This window comes from Falco biarmicus, chromosome 5 (assembly GCF_023638135.1).
Source record: "Falco biarmicus isolate bFalBia1 chromosome 5, bFalBia1.pri, whole genome shotgun sequence".
Classification (NCBI taxonomy): Eukaryota; Metazoa; Chordata; class Aves; order Falconiformes; family Falconidae; genus Falco; species Falco biarmicus.
In genome coordinates, this window is record NC_079292.1 from 15,917,265 (window position 1) to 15,939,847 (window position 22,583).

The 22,583-nt window shown below is 36.5% G+C and overlaps 1 protein-coding gene across 6 annotated transcripts in view; it reads left to right on the forward strand.

Moving 5' to 3' along the window:
* SRPK2 (SRSF protein kinase 2) overlaps positions 1-22,583 on the forward strand; it is a 147,715-nt gene that overhangs the window by 93,406 nt on the left and 31,726 nt on the right. For all 6 annotated transcript variants that reach the window (XM_056339534.1, XM_056339536.1, XM_056339535.1 and 3 more), the window contains 5 exons: positions 4,894-5,045; positions 11,999-12,107; positions 12,662-12,749; positions 13,003-13,090; positions 18,436-18,542. In XM_056339534.1, coding sequence (XP_056195509.1) covers positions 4,894-5,045; positions 11,999-12,107; positions 12,662-12,749; positions 13,003-13,090; positions 18,436-18,542 — 544 coding nt within the window. The remainder of the gene's footprint in view (positions 1-4,893; positions 5,046-11,998; positions 12,108-12,661; positions 12,750-13,002; positions 13,091-18,435; positions 18,543-22,583) is intronic.

A 22,583-nucleotide genomic window follows, 5' to 3' on the forward strand; every position in this document is an offset into this window, starting at 1 on the left:
GTTCTCCTTATGAGACAACGCTCTCCTAAGTTGGGAGAATCAGGTGAAGGTTTTAGCTACATTCAAGGTAAAGTTTTGTTTACCTAAAAGTAGTCTTTAGGTTAATAAATTCAGTAGCTCACCATGCCTAGAGGACAGTGCTCATAGTGTTCCTCCTGTTATATGCCTGTTCCCCTTGGAGAACATCATGAAGATTTCTCCAAGTAATCTTGTTGTATAGCAGTCTTGCCTGCAATCTGTTATTACCCATTACTTGATAATAACAATAAACACATGGTTTTTTGTCTGCGTGGGGTTTTTGGATAAAGAGGCCTGAAGTCTGTTTTGGTTTTTAGTAATGGAAGTCATTCATTTGTTGAGGAAAAGGAAGGAATGTCTGAAGGTGAAGTGACTACGTGAGGTCAGACCCAAGGTGTGTCAACACAAGCGGTTGCCTGTGGAAGGGTGCAGGGTTGGGCGCAATACACTGAATACTTTGCCAAATTCAGTGATCTGGGGGCTGATACGCTTCGTGACTCAAAGGTGGCTTAGTATTAGCTATGGGTTGATTTTTCTTCTGTGAGTTATCTCTGAACCCTGTTTGAACTTAGGTAACTCCTCTTATCCATGATACCCAAGGAAAAAAGGTGGCTTTAGTTTTTAACATCATGTTGTATTTTTTTTCTTTAGATTTTTTGTCAACTTGGCTCAATGTACATGGGGAGAGGCAGTGTACAGTCATTTCCTATTTGCTTTCTCAGTGCCTCTCAGGATTTTATAGATGTCTGCTATCTGTTTTCCTGACTGAAGTGTTCTGGTGTGTTCAGATGCTTCCCATATGGAAGGCATTTCATGTTTTTAATCACCCTTGCTGCTATTGTTTTGCCTTTTCTAGAACAGAAGAACAGCAAACAACCCCACAACATCAACAACAAAAAACCTGAACAGTTCTTCCTGAATTTCTAATGATAGAATTTTTCCAGCATTTTCAGGTTGTAATGTTACAGAGATTGCTTTTACTGTTGGGCGTTCCCTGTTTGGAACATGGAGCAGTATGTTCATTAAGTTGTCAGTAATTCTGTATTTCTTAGGGTGGGCAATCAGCGTTCTGGCATATTTTGCTTCAAGTTCACCGCAGAAGAGAAATGCTTCAACTTTTACTTTGTCTTTTACTAAGCATTCCCTCTAAGACCAGGGTAAAAATAGGATTCTGTTGCGTTTTGATTGGACTCTGCGGTAAATCTATTTTTGTCCATTTAAAACAGATTAATTAAAAGATAAGATATCCTGGCTAGTGTTTGTTATTGTTTGTAATGCTACTTTCAGTACAGCTCTGAGATGTGTCATTGTAGCCTGTGGAGATGGTCAGTTCTCTGCATACCTACTGACAGAATACTGTGAGTCTAGAGATGGTGTGTCATCTTCTTCTATTAATTGTTTATGCTCGGATGGTGATGAATCTAGTAGTGATAGTATCTAGTAGTGATAGACCCCAGAGTAGCAAATGATTACTTCATAAAAAAGAAAAACAGATTTAGTTATGTTACATAATGCATATCATAGCATGCATCTTTTTAGGAAATAAGAAAGAGTAATAACCTGAAATAATGCAGTTGTTGAATAGCTTATGTTATGGTAGGTTTTGACAGTTATGTTTCTGAAAAGGAAATGGAGGTGAGCATGCATGTGTATTACTCACAGTGTTCTTAACGGCTGAACTTTTAATGCCAAAGATGTTTTAAAGTCCACTTTGAAGAAAAAATAATTCACATTTTAGCAAATTCTATACTGGAAAAATGCAATCTAAGCTGAATAATGTATATATTCATGCCATATATTGTAAAGGAAGGTATTGTGGAAACATTCATCATAGCTTCTCTTTCCAATTCAACACAAGGACTACTAAAAAATGGCAAAATCTGATTTCTTTCATCAACTCATGTCCTACCTAACTCTGAAATTGTGTACTGGCAGAAGAGCAACTATCAGTGATGCCAGGATGTGTTATTCGACTTGCAGGCAGAATTTAAGCAGCCAGGTCAAGTGTTAAAGATTTGATCTTTACATATACCCCAGAAATGTGACCGTGAACAAAACATAAGAACAGTGCTAAGAATCTCTCACTAAAAATCTGAAACTGAAGCAAAAAATGGCAAAATAAGCCAGTAATGCAGAATTAGCAGACTGATGTAACCCAGTAGCATTTCTTTCCTTCACCCTTCTTCATGTACTAGTATTTGATTGCTTCAAAAGGTGCAAGCAAAACTAAAAGGGCAAATGAAAGTTCTTCCTGACTTTAAAACAGTGTTTTGCTATTCACAGATAAAATCATAACTAACTCCATAAGGAAATAAAGTAGATGTCCACAAAGGACAATAAGACAACACTCAATAACAAATACAACTAGGATTGGAGACAGGAAAAAACCCTTTTCAAAATAAAACTAAATATAGTAGTATGAGAAAGTAGAGCTGCTTCTGAGTCTTTTTTTAATCTGTTTCCCTAGGAATAAATTCAGATATTGGCTGTTTTGAAATCTAAAGTTGTACACTTCTTCCTCTCTTGAAGAGAGATTCTTGGTGTTCCTTGATGTTTATTTCAAAATGAGTGACAAAATGTGTGATTCTCAATTCCAGAAATATTTCCAGTTCTCTTTAAAGCATCATCTTTATCGTGTGCAGAAATAGACCAAGTAGTTGCTATCTTAAAGACAAAATTGACACAGCTTCAATGGATTTTTGAACTTAGGACCCCTGTGCCACATTGCCCTAACCTACCCTAGGTTTTCCAATATTTGTACCATCTTATGTGATCAACAACATAGAAACTTGAGGTCAGAATGAAGTAAACCGATGGTACTGTCCAAAATAATGAGTCCAAGCACTGATGAACGTGCCTCTGTTACCTGGCACACTGCTTTCAGATCCATTTATGAAGTTCAGGCTCTTTTGCTCTCCTTTATCTTTCTTGCTCATCATTAGTATTATTAATTTTTGAGTGTTCGTTGTTCTTGATCTGTGTATCCAAAATGGCCTGTGCCCAGCAGGTGAGGTTTCAAGGTTTATAATGTAGACTGTTACACATGATTTGTTTGGTTAAAGCTTTTTGCCAACATCAGACTGGGTGTGGGGGCCATCGGCTTGCTGACACTGTGAAACCAGGCTACTGGAGGGCCACTAATCTATCATGTAGTAAGATTAACTGGCCAGAGAACGTGCTGTACCTTCCTTTTGCTATATCGGTTTGGTTTCCTTGCAATGTACAATATAGAGACATCTGTTGGGAACAAAAGAGGAAAGATAAAGGCAAGAAAAGCGTAATTTATGTAAGTAGAAGCACATGCAAACATATTTATTGTTTATCCTACAAATGGATCCCTTCTCTCTCTTCTGCTCTATCCTAAGCTTTACGCAGTTAAAAATTACATAAATTTATTTATTATAAGATTTCTTATTATTACTTAAACATTAATAAATTAGTTTAAAATATTTCTTTTTAAATCTGACCATATACTGAAGGAACAGAAGAATGCTGTTATCTGGAAGGGGTAGCAGGCAGATAAATTTGGTATGTGCAACTTCCAGTGATGTCCTTTAAAGCAAAAGCATAATAGCAGCTGCTGTGCAGGCGGTGCATGTTGCCAGTGGAATTTATTTCTGACAAACTGTGTACTCTTAGACTCCAAATGCTTTGTCTGTCTTGAACAATCACAGTGTGTAAATGGGAGGAATTATAAAGAGGAGGACTATAGGGGTGGGACAAACAAATGCAGGTTTTACTCATGATCAAGGAAGTATTTGAATTTGAATTATAGGACCTGAAGAAATAGCAAATTACTGATTTCTTTTTATTATTGTATGAATGACAAATTACTGTTAATACAGTATTTTTCAGATGGCTTAGATTTGAAGTAGTTACAAAGGCATATTATGGAAACCTTTGTTGGCATAAATGCTTTAAGTTAATTTGCAAATTTATTTTGCAAGCTGTCATTTGGCAAATATATATTTTTTAATTTTATGAAGTATGAATATGAAAAATAAGTGTCAAACTGTTTGGAGAAGGCTTTCTTAATTATTTGATAAACAGGTATACTTCAACCCCAGATTTAATTTTTTATGTGTATTGAAAATATTCAGAATTTGGAAATTTAATTTGTAGGTGTTTAGCAATACCAAGTACAGCCTGTCTCAGAATAGGATCTAAAACATATCATTTTTTTGGTTTTTTTTTTTTTCTAAACTGGTGATGCAATGCAAGTTGGAAAACCATGTCTTGGTTGGCAGTGTTTGGTTTTGGTGATTTTTGTTTTGTTTTGTTTTTCGGTTGGTACATATTAAAGCATGCTGTGTGAGTTCTAGGAGTGCGTCATAGGCTACCTAGGAAGATTAATTTTTCTCTCTTACTTCCTAATAGCTGATTTCAGTATTTTGTATACTGATAGAGCTTTCCGTGTTCTTCAGCAGCAGCTACAGATGAGAAGTGCATTAAGTCGTCTGGTTTGGGTCAGTGTTGCTAGAAGATTGTTTCTTGCTGTGTATTAACAAGATCTTTCTTCCTTCCTCTATCACCTTTTGAATAACTTGATATTCTCTGAAAAATATTTCTTCTCAATCATGCTCAGGAAGATAAGTCGAACATATTACTTGCTCATCAGAAATTCTAAAAGCTTGTCTGTATCTGATAATATACTTCATCTGTCTTTTGCAAGCTGTTCCAGCAAGTAAGTCCAAGTTTACTTGAGACCTGCTTTTGGTCTGGTCAGGTGCATCCCTAGGGTCCCACAGGTGACAGGAAAGATGACAGTGAGAATAGAAGTGAGATGCATTGCTAGTATTTTTCAAGGCGTTTTTTCCTCCCCCTGTTACCCCTGTGTGGAAGCTCTTTACTAAATACGCTGTCTTTCATTTTCAGGCCAGAGCCTCAACAGAAAGCTCCCTCTGCACCTCCACCTCCACCCCCGCCCCCACCTCCGCCCTTGCCGGAGCCTACACCACCAGAGCCAGAGGAGGAGATTTTAGGGTCTGATGATGAGGAGCAAGAGGATCCCGCAGATTACTGTAAAGGTGTGTGCAATTCAGCAGTGTCGATGGGCATAAGCATTGTTGCGCAAGCCTTAACACTGGCTCTTGTGAGGCTTTTAAAAACCTGATCTTTAATTACAGAATTTATTTATACAAGAATTATGAACAACTGTGTATTTCAGGTCCAGATGCACAACTGTCTTCAGCTTTCCTTTTTCGCTTAGCCATAGCCTGCTTATACGTTTTGCAATAAGTGTATGAATACCGCATCTCTGTTTTCTTCCTGATGTCCTAGTTAGAACAATAGTGAAGAAACTTTTCTTGATTGATGTTAGTTACAAGAGAAACAAAACCACCCAAACAAAAACAAACAACCCCTCCCATGCTCCAAAAAGTTCTAAAATGCCTTGATGTTTTTAACAACATCAACTACATTTATTTTTTAACTTGTATTTTTCCCCTTCTTGTCTCACCTGCACCAGCCTATGTTACATGCTTCTTTTTCATGTTGTTTTTCAGAGCCCTCAGTGTTGTCTGAAGCTCTCTACATCCTTGGTTTAGCTCTTGATTTCTGGAATTCTTGTAGTTGCTTGTATTCATTTTGTAAATGTCATTAAGTGCAAGAAAACATGAAAGTGCAGTACAATAGCATCAATACTTATGTTTGTTTTAATGTCGCTGCTAAAGTTGCAAGTCTCTTCCCATTAGTGTAAAACGTATAGTGTACTTACATGAAAACCCAAAGTTGATAGACTCGTTATTTATAATTTATCTATCATATTAGATTTCAAGGATATGAATTTACTTTAGGAAACATCAGAGTTTTATCGCTTCAGATTAATGTTTTTGAACAGCCAAAAAACACTGCATGCACACTGACTATATGTTATGCTGTATTCCTCATACCAAGAAATGCTTTCTCAGTCAGATATGATGATGTCTTCTTAATCAGAAGTTTCTGCGTAAGCCTGGACATTTTAAGTATCCCCTCTCCTATCCTGGAAGAAGTGTTTTGTATTTTCAGCTTTAACAGTTGAAATTATTCTTCAAAATACTGCATTTTGGTGTAAGAAGTTTTATTAATATGTGATATTTCAAATGTTTAGGTGGCTTACAGATACCAATAGTGAAAAACAAACAGTAAACTCAAACTAAATGAAGTCTGCAGCAGGGAAAAGGAAAACGTGTTGCTAAAGCATGTTTGTATTTTTTTAAAGAAATATTTCTGTTACAGCACATTTGTTCCTTAAGATAACTTTTGGTATCTGTAACATCTTCCATCAGTGAGTAAGGATTTGTTGTTTAAACATCTGTTTACTTCTAAACATCTCTATTTCCTTGAGATTAAGTGTTTCAAGGCCCCCACTTAATTCTTCCCTGAAGTAAGGGCTGCATTTAATTTCAAACAATCCATTGTTGTCTGTGTTCCAGTATCTCTTGCAAAATGTCACCATCTGGAGAAGCTAGATCACAAAACAAATGAAAAAACAGTCTAAGTATACAGCCTGCTTATAAGTTACCTGTTTAACTGAAGTCTCTGTGACTATAAGCAGGTCAGTAGTGAGGTCTGTGTGCTTTTACAATGAGCTGCATGTTATGCTGAGAATACTTCCAAGTTTCCTGAAAAATTAAAGGCGACCTCTGTACACTAAGGGTTCTTCAGAATTCTTCTGGTTTTGGAGCTCTGAACTGGGGGAAGTGTGTTAAAGATGGTTGAAGCTTTGCTTCATTTAGATGTCATAATCATTATTTGTTTATGCGAGAACAGTGTTTTTGTTGCTTCAGTAGATGATTTATTTACCTATTTTCTGACCGTAATTTCCTGTAAGACTGATCAGTACATTTCCTGCTTTTGGTCTGCTGGGCTTGAACTGAAGGAAGGTCACCATAAAAATCTAAATTGAATGGCCAGATTGGGATGATCTGGGGCCGTGTGGACTTTCTGTTTTTTTATATTCGGTATGGGGAATGAGTAAGTTACTTGGAAAAGAATTCCAGGGATGGCTTTTAGATATGTTATTTCCATTTTTTTGTGAGGTGTTTTATTAGTTTGAATATGTTTTTCTATTTTGGGTAACCTTACCTGTATTTACAGTGTGGAAGATAAATATTTGGAAATTATCACATATTATTGGAGTGTCTCTTTTCTTCCTAATTTTATCTCCAAAATGTCAATCTCCCAGGACCTTTGAGTGAGACACAGAGCATACTTCATCTGTTCTCAACCCTGATCTGAAATCTCATAGGAGGGCAGTTTTGATGAGAGAGTATATAGTTAATTTTTTTAATGAATTCCACATTTTACCTGTTACTGTACTTCCCATTGCCAGGGTATTTTTGTTACTAATTTTTTTTATCTCAGATTTTTAAGAATATGTTACTATGTGCTGGGCTTACACCTTCACCACATTACATGGTGTTTAGTAAATAGTCATAATAGTATTTTCAAGCAAGAAACAGGATTAGTTTCAGGTAGTACCTGATGTGAAAGAGAAAACTAACAGCCATCAGTGTAAAGCAGACTGACCTCGGTTCCCCCTGGGCATCCTCCAGGGCCTCTTTAAATCTGTGAAATGACTTCTGTTGGTGTCACTGAATTTACATCAAATGCTTTTCAAATCTTCATTTGTTTAAGGAACGAAAATATCAGAAGTCTAACTATGTGATTTTTGAAGGGGTATTTAGGCAGTAAAGCTAGGATTTTTTTCTTTTCTGAAAAGCCTTGAAACACTTGGAGATTTTTTTCAAGAGCCTGTTGTGTCGTGGGTGTAATTGGAATTCTTTGCTTCTCTGATCATCATCTTTGCCCCCTAGAGATGTCTCCCATTCATCCAGTTCACAAAGGGAATAATTCCCTATACAAACATAGAACTAGCCAGCTACAATTACCAATACATTCAGGAGACATTTAGGAATAATGATCTCATTTTTCTGACCCTCTTTCTTGAGTACATGTAGCTGGCTAGCTAGCTGTGAGACTTTTTCTGCGTGTGTTGCAGTGAATAGGACAACAGGTTTTTTTGTAACATTATCAGCAGTGCCGCTTACACATTGTGTATTTTCAAATACCAGTACTGTTTTTCCAAAAGCACATAATTTTTCTCAACCCGTTAACTTCGCATAGATGCTTTCTTTTTACTACTATCTAGAAATACTTCCTGTGTGATGAAGAGCTTAATTACATTCATCATAGGATGACACCAGTTTTTAAAATGCATTTAACTAAGCATGTTGTTACCTGGTTGTCCACAGCCTATAAATGAGTATGTTGCTGACATGAATAATCAAGGAGTTCTGTGTGCAGGAACGGTAATCGATTATTTCCAAGACTGCTTATGTTGTGGCTTAGGACAGTAGAAAGTATCTTGTGAAGTGTGTATATATATGTATATATGCTCAGAGAATATGCTAGAGCTATTGGTATCTGTAGCATATGCTGGTGTATTGCTATAATTAGTTATGACAGTACTGTAGGGACTAAAATAACTTTGCGTTTACATATATAGTATTGTTATTCTTGCAGTACGTAGATTTTACTAAAATAACTTGGCAACCCCCAGTTTATTAACATGCCTTTAGTGTCTTTGACTGATTTCCTCCATAGGGTGTTCTCTTTCCTGTCTCTGATGGGAAAAAAACGATCCCAAATTTTTTATATTTTTGACCCTTTGAAGCTATCTGCAGAGTGGCACTCATAAAGCATTTATTTACTTAAAGTATTCTTAGAAATAATGTTTACCTGCATTAAAATTCTTCATAGTTGAGTGTTATGCTGTTAACATGTTAAAAAAGCAAATACTTTGTCTAGAAGTAGTTTTTTTGCACTAAACGTTTTATATACTTGAAGGCTCAATTAGCACCATTCTAGCAGTGCAAAAGGCTGCATGAATTTTGAGTGTTTTCATAATACATCTGAAGCCATACAACTGTTAAGGAATGACTTAATACGACAAGATATTGAAGAAAATAGTAAAACATTCCAGAAGTATTTGTATTGTTGAATTTTAAAACCTGTTTGCAAGCTGTGGAGAGGTGTTAAAACTGCATGTTAAATACTTTTCAGTTTTTCTAATTACATCTGTTTGCAAAGGAATAATGATTATACAGAGAATAAAGTCTACTTCTCACTGTTCTCATGCAATGATACATGCTGGACAGAACTCAAATTGGAAGAAATGATACTGTGATAATGAATTATGTGGAACTGTTTTGAGTAATTCTTGCTGTCAGGTCAGCAGACTTGATTAATTTCACAAATGCAAACCTTTTCAGTAATGGAAAGGTAAAATTGCTGCATGTTCTCTTAACCTTCCACTCACATCTGTCACTTTGTCATCCTGGGTAGAGTTCTATCGATTTACCAAAGAGTAATAATACTTTTTTCTTTTCTTTTTTTTTTTTTTTTTTTTTAAACCAGTCAATAGCTGTCTTTAAATATGATTATATTTATCCAGATTTTAAAATATTTTAATCAGCTGTTACTGCAAGGATGGTTAAATAGCCAAATTAAAATTTAGTTTTGTTTTTAATGGTTCTCTCAGTATGGATTTGTGTATATGAGTTTATTCAGAAAAATTGCTGTGATAATGAAGCTGCAGTAGACTTGGGCTTTATGTTGGTTATTGCCGTTTCTTACTGCAAATGAAGTGGACAGCATAACAGTCGACAATTCTAAGTCAGTGTCCCCCACTCCTTTCCTGGAGTGTAAATCCAGTCAGGTGTTCCAAAAGTGATCTGACTTTTCTTTGGGAAGTAAGTTCCCACTTGGCAACGTTGCATGTTCTTACTGAGGCTGACACAATTCAGCAGTGGAAATGAAGGTACCTTTTTAGGTTGCAAGGTTAGCTGTCCTGGCAGCTTTCCATGGGCTTTTCCTTCCCAGTGATGGAGGGGAGGGGGGGGTCTTTCCCCAAGGAGGGGTCCCTGGGACTTAGTCCTAGGCTGGTTCTGTATGTCTCAGTCTTCCTGTAATGCCCTGTACTGCTCCTGAACTAGGGCCTTTTTTCTTTGCTGTATTTTAACTGAAAACATTGGTGTCTGTATACCTACTGGTTTGTGAAATTACATGTTGTATGTGATTGTAAGTATACAGTTATTATAGGTTAAAAGTTTAAAGGTTGTTCTCATATCTGGGTGCAAAATGTCATGGGAAAGAAGAAACTTCAGCACCTTGCCTGCTAGGCTGGCGGAGCCGACTGCTCTGTGTGCCTGTGCATGCTGCCGATGCACAGCAGACTCGTTTCTGTGCCTGGTGAACTTGCTTGGCCCTCTGGAGTGGTATAAACTGGGAGGCAGGTGGGCAGGGAGGTACATGCACTCGATGCTGTGTATAGCAGAGACTTACACTGCCCATCTCAAATCATCGCTTTCGCTTGGTTCAGACGGGCCCCTGCTGCGACAAAGAACTTGAGTGCTGCTTCCCTGATGCTCTGGGCCAAGCTGTCTGAGTCACTGCCAGCAGCGTAACGTGTGGGAGCCTGGGCAGCTACAACCCTGTCAGATGGGTCAGCTTTTGGTTGAGGCTGTGAGCAAACCAGCAAGTGTCTGCTAAGCCTGAAGTTACACCTTAACATACAATTACCGAAGCTGTGTGTGTTTTAGAGTTTCCGTTTAGACATACAAACTTCTAAAGCAATACATTATTTAAGAATTACTGTTCTGTTGAATGTCTAACCTTTATCATTCAATCGTATGACTATTAAATTTATTAATCTGCTCTGGAAGCATTTGAGAAAAGTACACAAACTACTGAACTTCTGTTGAAGACAAAATATGTTATTAGCAAAGAAAAGATCCAAATATATCCAGAAGCGATGTCACTGTTCCACAGGTAAAAAAGGAGATAAGAGAGAAGTCCATGTTTTAAATCCAAGGAATTAAGTGATAAGTTCACATTGTTGTCTTAACTGGGCACCAGTTCTAACAAGATTTTAATGGGATTTCAAAACAAATATAGCAAATTAGACATAATGATCTGAGGTTTTCCTAATTTTAAGTGAAATAATTGGTAACTGAGGATCCTGCCAAAGGACAGTTGGGTGTGACATTGTGAAGGACCAGAAAGAACCAAAGAAGTGATTCCTTGACAGCTGCTCTGAGTTGGCTGCTGGTGGTGTGCTGGAGGGTTGCATGGTGCAGCTTTATTATTTGTTTGCAATTTAGGCAAAATTGTACATGTTATTATTAGCGTGATAAATACGGAATAATAATCTTGTGTGATCACTGTTTTCCTCTGTTTCACTGGGAGGAAGCATGCCTCTTAAAATATGAAGGAGTTAAAAAGCTTCGTTACACTCCTCACACTAGCTAGAAACCTAAGCTCCAGCCTGCTCTGTCCTGTTGTCTTCCTGTCAAGGGGGCTTTTGAGGACCTGTGTAGTGGTGTAAGTTAGGACTGCAGACTTCAGTAATTAAAAAACAGTTCAAGCCCATAGTTGCCTGCTCTCTCTTCCTCACTGCAAAAACAGACATGAGAAAAATGCATTGCTGCTGTGGGTGAGGAGCAAGCAGAAGAGCATCAATACAGTCTGCGTGGTTCGTAACATTTTCTCAGGAAGTATTTTATTGCTGCCTTTATTAGTAGAAAGCAAATGGGAATTAAAACAATCTCTGTTGAGATACTGCAATCATCCAAAATATGTTGACTGGAGAGGCTTCAAATATGATAAAGAAATAATGTAGATCTTTCCTATACTCTCTGTGAAGTGGAAGATAAGCCTGGGGAAATAGAGAACAGATGGTTATATTGCCACAAATAAAAGCCGTCAAGAGAGAAGGGTGAATGAACCCTACAGTAGTTACAGGACGTGAGATTTTTTTCCCTCCAGGCCAAGTAGGGCACAATGCTTAACATCAGAGTAGAATTTTCTTTAGGTTTCCTATTTATAGAGCAGGACAATTTGAAGAGAAAGATTTCTACTACAAGAATTACTTGAAAACCTGGGAATTATTGTTTGTTTTCTGAATATTCTTTTTCTACTCATTTTTTCATGAAAGGAGGCTATCATCCAGTGAAAATTGGTGATCTTTTCAATGGCCGATATCATGTTATTAGAAAGTTAGGATGGGGACACTTCTCTACGGTCTGGCTATGCTGGGATATGCAGTAAGAAAACTATTTCCATTCATTTTTTTTCTTAATATGTTATATTATTTTGTTTGCAGTAACTTACGTTTTCCATGCATGATAAAGTTATGTAAATGTTTACTATCTTTTTATGCAGAAAAATGTCTGCAGTCTTACTTTGCTCTTGGTTGAGGGTATAGTTTATAAAAGCTCTCAGAAATAAGTGTAATTCTGTTTTCTTTTACAAATTATCTTTGCTTACTGAATGTGCATGTTGTCTTGAACATGTGAGAGTAAGCTGATTTTTTATTTCTGCTGTATCCATCTTTAATGAAAAAATATAATTATACCTTGATTGAATGATAAAAGTGTAACCAAATTCCTCTTTTAAAGACATTAGCATCAAGGAGACAAAATATCCAATAAATCGACTGTTAACACAGTATGGTTGAAAGTGGGTTTTAAGTGTAATTTCAGTGTTTTCTGTCAGACTACATTAGGTTATGAAATACTCTATTTAAAATTTCCCAGTATTTAAAGTATGTCTGTTTTAGCTCAGAGGATTTGTTGTAAATTTTTTTATTCTTTTCAAGGGGGAAAAGGTTTGTTGCAATGAAAGTTGTAAAAAGTGCCCAGCATTATACAGAGACAGCCTTGGATGAAATAAAGCTGCTTAAATGTGTAAGTATCATTCATGCAATGCAGTGCTCAATACCAGTAATAATAGTAATAATGAATGAAAAAAAAAAACCTAGCAGAATATTGGTTTTAAACTCTTTTTACGTTTGTGGTTTTTTTCCTGGATAGCTGGCTTATTATTCTGAATGATTTCTGAATCTCCAGAATATTGTTTAACTTCATGTGGAAAGGTAATTAATTAGTATTTTAAAGTGAATTTTCTCCTAAAATGTTACTGTTTACATTCTTGGTTTAGGTTCGTGAAAGTGACCCTAATGATCCCAACAAGGATATGGTTGTACAGCTAATTGATGACTTCAAAATTTCTGGAATGAATGGAATTCGTATCCTTTTGAAAACATGGCATCTTCATTAAAAATGGTTTACTGATATAAGTAAGAGTTCAGTTCTGGTTTTCTTTCTAGTTGGTCTTACTTTAAATATGTAGCATAGAAACTTGAAAATATATGTAGATGCAAAGAGTAGTCCAGTGTATAACGCACTCACTGGAGTGGAAGTTGTTTAGCGTTTCCAAACACAATGCAAAACAACAAAAAATTCCTCTGAATCTTGTCATGGTCTGCTAGAACTAGAGGCAGTTTAGTTAAAACTGGAGTTTACTGAAAAGATTTTTAATAACCGAGGCTTACAGGAAATATGTTTTGCTCTAGACTAGTAAAGGGAAAGAAAGCATCAGTGTCACAAAGAAGCTGGTTTCTGTTTTCTTGTGGAAAATGTGAGGGCATGGAGATTCTTCTTTTGTTTATGTGATCCTCTTTTGGCCACGTGTTAACCTGTTTTTTGGCAAAGGTATTTAAACTTTTGTCTTTGAATGCTTCCTTAAAAAAAAAAAAGGAGACAAAGTAAAATATGACTGAATATTGTTCTCAAGGAAGTCTAAATATGTTTGATTTTAGAGTTGAGCTGAAGTGAGTTATCCTTGCTAATTGTATTAGATATTTTAGCAGCTTATTATATTACTGTGCTTTCATTTACTGTTACAGCTGGTATTTATGGGTATGCTTGTTGTGTCTTGGAGCCCTGATAATAGACCTCATCATTCATGGTGTCGCACTACCAGACAAAGAGACAGTTCCTGCTTTAGAGCGCTTAACACTAAGTCGCTTTTGGTGATGTGCCTGCAATCTTCAATGGATCAGGTTAAGATGCTCTTCACCAACTCTCATCCTCTAGGAGAGGAATCTAGGAGGTAACTGTCAGGAAACCTAAATGCCCACTAGAAAGCATCTTTTCAGGGAGATGTGTGCAAGCGGTTTTCATCCCATCCATCTGCCTCTTGACATTAGTTATGGAGCCTTTGGATCTGTGATAAGTGAGAATGCAGGCAGGGGGGTGACGACAAGTATTCTCGGTTATAGAATGACATCTTAACTACATTGTTTGTCCCATTTTGATTTGTTTCCTCATTGCTTCAGTGGTCCACTACCATGGTAGAAAGTAGGTGAAGTTAGTGCAGTCTTTTTTCCTAGGTTTTATCATCAAATCAAAATGAATTAAAATAAACCATATAGTTGCCAGTAGTCATTTCAACCTGGATATAAATGGTTTGTGATCAAGGAAATTGCTTAACACAGTGAGGTGAATAACCCGGGTTAGGGTTTCTTGGTGCTGCTGTTGTACTACAAAACCCAGGTTTTAATTTATGACTTAAGATGCTTATTAAGAATTGTTTTATAAATATCTGTTTTGTCTAACTAGGTTCACAAAAAATTAATCCAACCAAAGCATTTTGAGTTTTCAGCTGACAGCTGTATGACTGAAAAATAATTAAGTTTATTTATAGAAATCAGAAATCTGACTTACTGTTTTCATTGTAAAACATATGTAAAAAAAAATACAAAACAGGGAATAAGAAAATGCATTCATAACTATACATAGAAATAACTCTTTTATCTATTTAACAGAGCAGTTTCCCACTAGTATTCTTCAATTATTGCTATGTATGTATACATCTTTATTAAGGGTAAGAGCCATTTCAAAGTTTGAAGAGTAAATTTGGTTAGTGATAATATTTTGAAAGCATGTCCAAACTTTTATCTTTTTGAAATATAGCACTTAAGTTGACAAAGCCAAAAGGAGACCACGTACTAGTGAAGAAAAAAAAAGGGTTCAAATAGCTTTGTGTTAGCAGATTAAAACTGGACAGCTGATACTGATTCATTCTATTTCAGTGTTACTTTCATGTTGAAAAGTGGCAGTACAGAAGTTGTTTTATGTGGAAGGCAAATGTTCCTTCCTGAGAAGTGCATTTTTCAGAAAGCTACAGTAGACAGGATGAGCTGTACTGGACTCAAATTTAAGTTACAACTGGAAGTCTGTTGAAGTCATAGCCATCAGTGAAAATATGGTAACAAGTATCTTATACTTCAAGTTTTCCTGTGAACAGCTTGTGCGTCCTGAGTTGCGTTGCTTATTTGAGCAGTGGTTGGTTGCATTGATTATTTAATCAACTTCTTTTTACCTTCTAGGGAAAATAATCTTTGGTGCAGGTTCTTTTGGGAGGGAGCAGGTAACTGACTTCAACATTTTGCTGCTATTTCTTGCCATTTTAAAAATGCCTTATTAGTGCTACGGTAGTGTTATTGATTTGAACAGGATGAGAGAAATACAGTACTTTGAGAGTTTTTCCATGCTTTGCTGTTTCCAGCTTCCTTTGAGCACGTCTCTATATATCTGTTCCTTGACTGTAAATTAAAACAACATATGCTTCATAGAGGCTTGATTATTGGCTATGGAATGCATTTAAAAGTTAAAGCAAGACAGAAGAGAGGTGGGTGAATCCTTTGGATGGCTAATACCACAAAATGTCATGGAGCTTCCAAACAGGGAAACTTGTCAGGAACGATGTAGCACAGAGATGGGAATGTGCGGAGCCATTGGCCTGCACTGTGTGTCTGGAAACAGTCATCTTTCTCCTAGGAGCTGAAATAAGCGTTGATACACAGAGGGATTTTAACAACGTGTTATGCTACAGTAGACTGATAATTTTTTAACTACTTGTACATTTTAAAAAGGTTGTAATTATGATTTTTTTCATGAAATAATGGAATTCCTGAAATCAGGCACTTTGGTGTTTTTAGTAAGTGTAGATTATTATGTTTGTCTGCGCTGGATATTTATGAGAGCCTTAAATATTTATTTGAGTGTAGCATTTTTTTAATAAAAGATTCAGATTGTCACATAATGAAACAAGCGTTTGGAGAGACAAGTTAAATGAAGATGGGAACATTCCTGACAGAATCAGACATTATAATAATTGTAATAATTTATCTCCAAAGAATATACAGCACTAATTAAATACCATAGAGCTGAAATGCTGCTAATAGAGTAGCAACTGAGGTACGTCCAGTAGTGTTCTATGATGGTACCAGAGCCTTATTTCATGTAGCTTAATTAGTCTGCTGAGTGGGCTTCAGGTTTATTTTTGCAGGAGGACTTTTTGGACACACTCATCTATCAGGATGTTGGTGCTGTAGGAAGATCCTGGGGCTTGCAAGGCTGCTTTCCTAATAGTTAACTCACAGCTTTTCCCAAACTCTTTGTTGTGCGCAGTCTGGCTTACAGTTAATGTTTTTCAAGTCAGGACAGTAGATCGGACAGCAGTCACATTTTTGCATACCTACTCTAAACATTGAGCCTCCTGTATGTCTTCTTCCCATCCCAGTTGACTCCCCAGTACTGAACATGTCTTGAGTTTGTCTGAGTCCTCCCAGCAAAACGTTGCAATCTTTTTTTTTCAGGTAAACATCCCTTCTTTCTTGTGGCCCTCTGTCTCTGTGTGCCTCTGCCTTCCTCCTTGCCTGTTCCTTCTCTGTGTCCTCCCCTTGCCTCTCCGCTGTTCACTTTCCTACACATCTTTCTCTTCTGGTTACTGGCAACCCTTAGCACTTCTCCAAGTGCAAGGAATGGCGGGAATGTGCACTGGAGAGTCTGCGGCAGCAGTGGTCTGAAGGACTGTGGGCGGGTGTCCTAAATTTCGTTTCTGAATGCTGCAGTGTCTTGCCTTTCTGAAATCTGTGTTGCTGTAGCGTTCCTGTAGCAGTGCAACTTCAGCGCATGGGCTAAGTTAATAAGCCCTACAGAGCTAACGTGCTCTGCTCATCCTTTTTGATGGCTGTGTGCTTTACTAGTGACTTCTGTTCATTGGATGCTTGTGTGCTAAAGTAACCAAGACTGTTTCCTCTTCTGAATGGAACAGTTTTATAATATTGTGAGTAGACTTGGTTGGTATGATTGGGAAATGACTATTCACTGTTTCCTCTAATGCAGGAGTTAAAGAACATGAAGTGAGAGGAACGGGTAGCAGCAATCAAAATGTTACAGTTCTTTATGTTGTGCTTTGAACAGCCTTGAGACCCTCTAGTTTTGATCTAACTCCAACATAGGGGATGCAGACTTTAAAACTTCAGTTTATGCATATAGGTAGGTACTTGAGAAGAATGTAAATGATAGACCGATAGACAAAGTAAGTCTCCTTTTGACACAAGTTAAGTCATGGACTCTTAAGATCACTGCTAAAACTCTAGTTAATAAAACTTAGAGAAGCTGGGTAAGATTTCTCCCCTAACAGTGTAGTTCCTTATGAACGGTCTCTGAGATACAGTCTAATCTCATCCATTGAGATTTTCCTGCAGTATCTCTCAATAAGTTAATTTTCTGTTATTTGTATTACATTATTCTTTGCAACGTTGCAGTGTCATATAATTAAGATTTTGAACATTCTTTCTGATTCTAGCGACGTTAAGGTCATTCCAAGCTCATGACTATGCTGAGTTAATCCTCAGACAAGTAGTATGATTTCTTGCTGTATTGTTGTGGATCTTTAAACTTAAATTAGCTTGAATATCTGAGTATTTTTTGCAATAGAAAAATAACCTACCCAGGTATATTAACTGTAGAATCTCTCTCTATATAAAAGGGGAAGCCTTTGAACCACAAATCACTGGAAGTTCCTACATCTTGTTTTTTCCTAATGCTCTTCCCTTGTCATCTACTATTGGCCTCTGTTGGCGGCCAATAATAGATGCTGGGTCAAATTAGATTTTTTGGCATTGTGTATTTTGCATATTGTTTCTGAGTTCTTTATATTCTTTGTTCCTGACTTTTTTGGTGATTGCCTTTATTCTCTGCAGTTAAAACTGTAGGTGGTAAGGGAGCCATTCTCTTACTACTTTAGTCTTTGTTGTCAAGTATTCTCAATTGAGCCTAATCAAAAAGATGTTTAGCACAGTTCATTTTCGAAAACGCTGTTGCTGCAGACTTTTGTTGTTAAAACCTTCTATTCATATAATTTAAAATTTATTAGAAACTAGAGATAATAGGCCAAATCAGTACTTTCAGCTATTTCAAAGACAACAAAAATGAATGTTATTTTTACAGTTACCTGTTTCATTGTTCACCCTAATGCTACTGTTAACGTGTAGAAATAGCTGACAAGAATTGCATAATTAAATTTTTTTATTTTAATTTATTCTGCATTTGGGCACTGTTCCTTGATATGTTTATATATGATTGAACTGTAGTACCAAAGCATATACCATGTTCTGCTCATTTTAGGGGGAACTGTTTTCCCTCTAAACAGTGTGATGATTGCTTTAGCCAGTACACAAACATTTGTGTTGATCTCATCAACAAGTTTATTTGGAAGTTATCCTTAATTAAATCCCAGATGTCTGCATGGTCTTTGAAGTGCTTGGACATCATCTCCTAAAATGGATAATCAAGTCCAATTATCAAGGCCTTCCCATCCGTTGTGTAAAAAGTATAATTCGACAGGTAAGACCTGTTAATGTTTTAATTGGGTTTTTCTACCGTTGTTGACTGTTTGAAGGTTAGAATTATGGTATTTCTGCACTTTTACTAATAAATACCTAGGATAAGGATAGTATTATTGGTAATGCCAAGGAGGGGTGTGGGGTTGCAAGAGCATCTTTCTGGATATCCTGTATTTCTGCATGCTGGGGTTTGGTTTTGGGGGGGTGGTGGTGGTGTGTTTGGTTTGGTTTTTTAATCAAGTTTTCTCACTGATCAGAGAGTTTCCTGAGCTGCTTTAGAAATTAAAAAGTTAGATCTAAGGATATTCATATTCGGTTGCAGTTTTGGTTGACACATCATGCTCCTTAATAAGATCTGGATAAAACATCAAAACAGTGGGAAATAATATATTATCATTATAAAAACGAACAAAAATTGTATCTGACTCTGAAAAAGAGGTTCTAAAGGAAAAACTGTTCTTTGAAAAATTGTTGTCTGTCTGTATTTAAGTTTTTGTAAAATCAGAGAGTTAACAAGATGAAACAGTTCAGAATATTTCACTGGGATTTGTTCTTTCTAAATATGTTCTTTTGATATACTGTGAAAATCAAATTGCTGAGAGGTGATCTTAAGGAGAAATAGTGTCTCAGCAAGGAAAACTCTTAGCTATATCTCCGTGGTTTTGTATATACTATTAATCTATTCACAGTTAATACCTACAAACCAAGTATTTTGGCACTTAGAGGCAATTTGTATTGCCTTTCATCAACTTTACTTCTGTTTTATTCATAAGTGATCTGTTAATTGGTTAGTTTCTTTGTAATTATTATTGTATGTCAACTGGTGAATATCAACCTATCACCTCTTCAATGAGAATTAGCTAAATAACCTGATTGATGCAGTTGTTAGTATATAGTTGCAATTTTAGGTCCGTTAAGTTCTGTACAACTAGGTGTCTCAGAAATAAGGAGCTGTAGTAATGCAGTGCTCCAGCCAAACTGAGCTGCCTGCTAAGAAATGGGAATGTGTGTATTTGTATTATATGTACATACAAATATCCACCGTTTTCAGTAAATGTCATTTTTTTTGTTTGGAATGTTTTTGCTTTGGTTGCACTGTTTTTTGGCCAAAACTTGAGAAATTACAATTAAATTTCTTGATACACTGGGTTAAGCAGCAAAGTCGGGTTTAGGAGCTCCCTATGGCAGTGTACTGTTACCTCAATTACACTGCTTGTAAACCAGACCTCTGAATGGGTCCAGGCTGAAAACAACCCCTTTTTGGAAGGAAGGTGAGAACTTCTGAGCCCAGCTTCACAGCATCTTTGCCAACAGGCTCCTGTAACCTGGCAGGGAAGAACTAATAAAAGGCTAATAAAAGGGGAAACTTTTAATCTCTTCAGCACAGGTAGAGTAATGGCAGCTGGATTTCTCTCGTCGATACGTGGAGATAGGACAAGAAGCAATGTACACAATTTAGAAACAGAAATTCTAGTTATGTATTAGGAAGAAATTCTTTGTTGTGAGGGTGGTCAGGCACTGGAACAGGTTGTCTGCAGTGTGGCCTCTGAGCAGGCTGCTTTGACATTAGATACAGTTTTGAGGCTGGTATGACTTAGACGGGGAGGCTTTAAATCGCACAGTCTTCCAACCTACACTACGCTTTGGATGTCAGCAAAGGTAAGAATTCCAAGTAATTCAAACACTTGATACCTGAAAAAAGAGGAGTAGGTTAGTCCTGAAAGATTAAAAAGGTTTAATTTCTGTGAGGTTGAAGTGAACTGTTTGGACTAGTGAGACTATCATAAACTGGTACGACTTCGAGGTTGTTCATCTCGTTAAAGATGATGTAGATCCTTATTCTTTCTTCTACTCAAGCAAGGCTTGTGCTACACGTGTACTAAAAACTTTTCATATTCAAGTTTCATAAATAATTATCGCACTGCTGTTACTGTACAGCAGACAATTTTATTTCAAAAAGTACTATAATTCCATGCTACAATTGAAAAGGAATTTTTATGCTATGACTTGGAAAATACTTTTTTCGATTTTTGAGTACTTTTGAACATTGGGACAAAATGTTTTTGGTTTTTTTTAAATGCAGCTGATAGTTAAGTTTCTTAATAAGAATTTTTATTTTGGTTTCAAGCAGGTTTTTTTTTCCCCTGGGTTAGATTTCTATGAACTGTCATGCAAGAGAAGACCTTGTAGAATTTAAAAAAGGGTTAGTTGCTACAGTTCCTTCTTTGCGGTGGATGTGGTTGGAAGTGCCCATTTATTTCGTTCTGGAATCCTTACTTTGGGTTGTAAAACATACAGTCTCAGTCTCTTTTGAGAGGATCGAAACTAACGCTGAAGCAAACATTGTGTATTTGATCAATGAAAATTCTCACTTTTGCTTTGATCTACAATACAGTAAATAATCTGTTTAATGAGGTAATATGATGTGGCTCGTTGAATAAAAAGAAAAGAAGCGAATATTAATTAGAAACTGCTAATAATTAGTTTCTTTGTGAAAGTAACCATGTGACCTTCACAAGGGAAAAAATACAGCCTTCTAATTTACATTTTTGATTGTAGTAACAGACTGTCATGATTTTTCAGACTCACAGTACATTACCCGTTTAATTTTTTTCCCCTTTTTCAGTGGACAAGTAAATAAAAACTTAGGAGTGTTTTCCCTGTTCTCCCATCATCTCAGGGCATGGTACAAAGCATGCCCATGTAGTATACGTTTCCTTACCGGTTTAATGGTATAATGTACTTCCAGTTTTTAGCATTAGGCAGTCTGGTCCACATTTTAAGACAGCTGAGAACATTCTTTCTAATTTTAAATTTCTAGCAGAATGGTCCTTTATGGTAAATCATGGAGCTGGTTTGGATTCTAAAAAAAAAAAAAAAAAAAAAAAAAAAAAAAAAAAAAAGACTCTTCAGCCAAATTAAAGACAAAGCTGTAAGCTGTTACCCTAACATTGTTATTTAAAAGGAGAAAGACTATATTTTTAAAGTGGGAGATATCGGATCTAGGTTCACATAAATTCCACTTCTGCATATCACAGTGGAACAGATATTTTTTCTTCTGAATGTTTATGGCTTTCAGTGTACTCTGGAATCTTTTTTTTCTTGGCCTCAGAATTACAGATAGTCAGTGATAATTTGTAAGATGGTGTGTAGTGTAGTGGGTCGAGGAAGAGACTATTATAATCCATCTTTATGTTGCTGTTGCTGTTAATGCCTCTTAAAATTTGAAGTCACTTAACCACTACCTACCCTCCAATCTTTATTTAACATTTCTTACTTTGAGACATACTGTATGTTCTTTCAGTTGCTTTGCCAAGTAGTCAAGCATATTTTGGATCTGTAGGAAAAAAATCCAAATTATCAAGGACGCAGCAGTTTCTAGGTGCACCGTTGGAACTGACACTGAGTCCAGCTGGAGTGAACATACAGGTTTTATATAGGCTTATAAAGAAAGCTTTTCAGAATGATTGCTGTTCTAGTCTATCTCTAGAGCTGGAGAAAGCAGTGCCACGCATTTCTAGGATACGTTAGCCTGAGTGTAAATATATGTATGGTACTGCTCTTCTCTTGAGCTACCTTGTGTGCTGAATGGATGTACCAGTTCTGGTACTAGCTCAGGACTGGATGGTGGACTAATGTCGTTGTGCTCTGTTACTGGTATTTTGAACCAACACATTTTGCTTCTAAAGTTCACCCTAGCTAGTTATGTCTTAAAGGATCCTGAGAGCAAAGAGCTTGCTAGTTTATTTATAATAAATATACCTAGAGTGGCAGAATGTTTTCGTACCTGGAGCTCATGAGTCTGGAGGTCTGTTTCATGCTGTAGAATGTTCTCTAAAAATAGAAGTCTTTTAAGTGGGATCAGCTAGATTACTGCTTTTTTTTATCATTCTTGCTGATATTTTTTTTACAGTATTTCTGTGGATTAACATAGCAATAGCTTAGTTTACACTGTTACATTATTCTATACTGAATAATTGTAATGATTGGCTTCCCTAGGTCTTACCTAAAATACAGTAATTTCTGTGATTTTACAAGTATT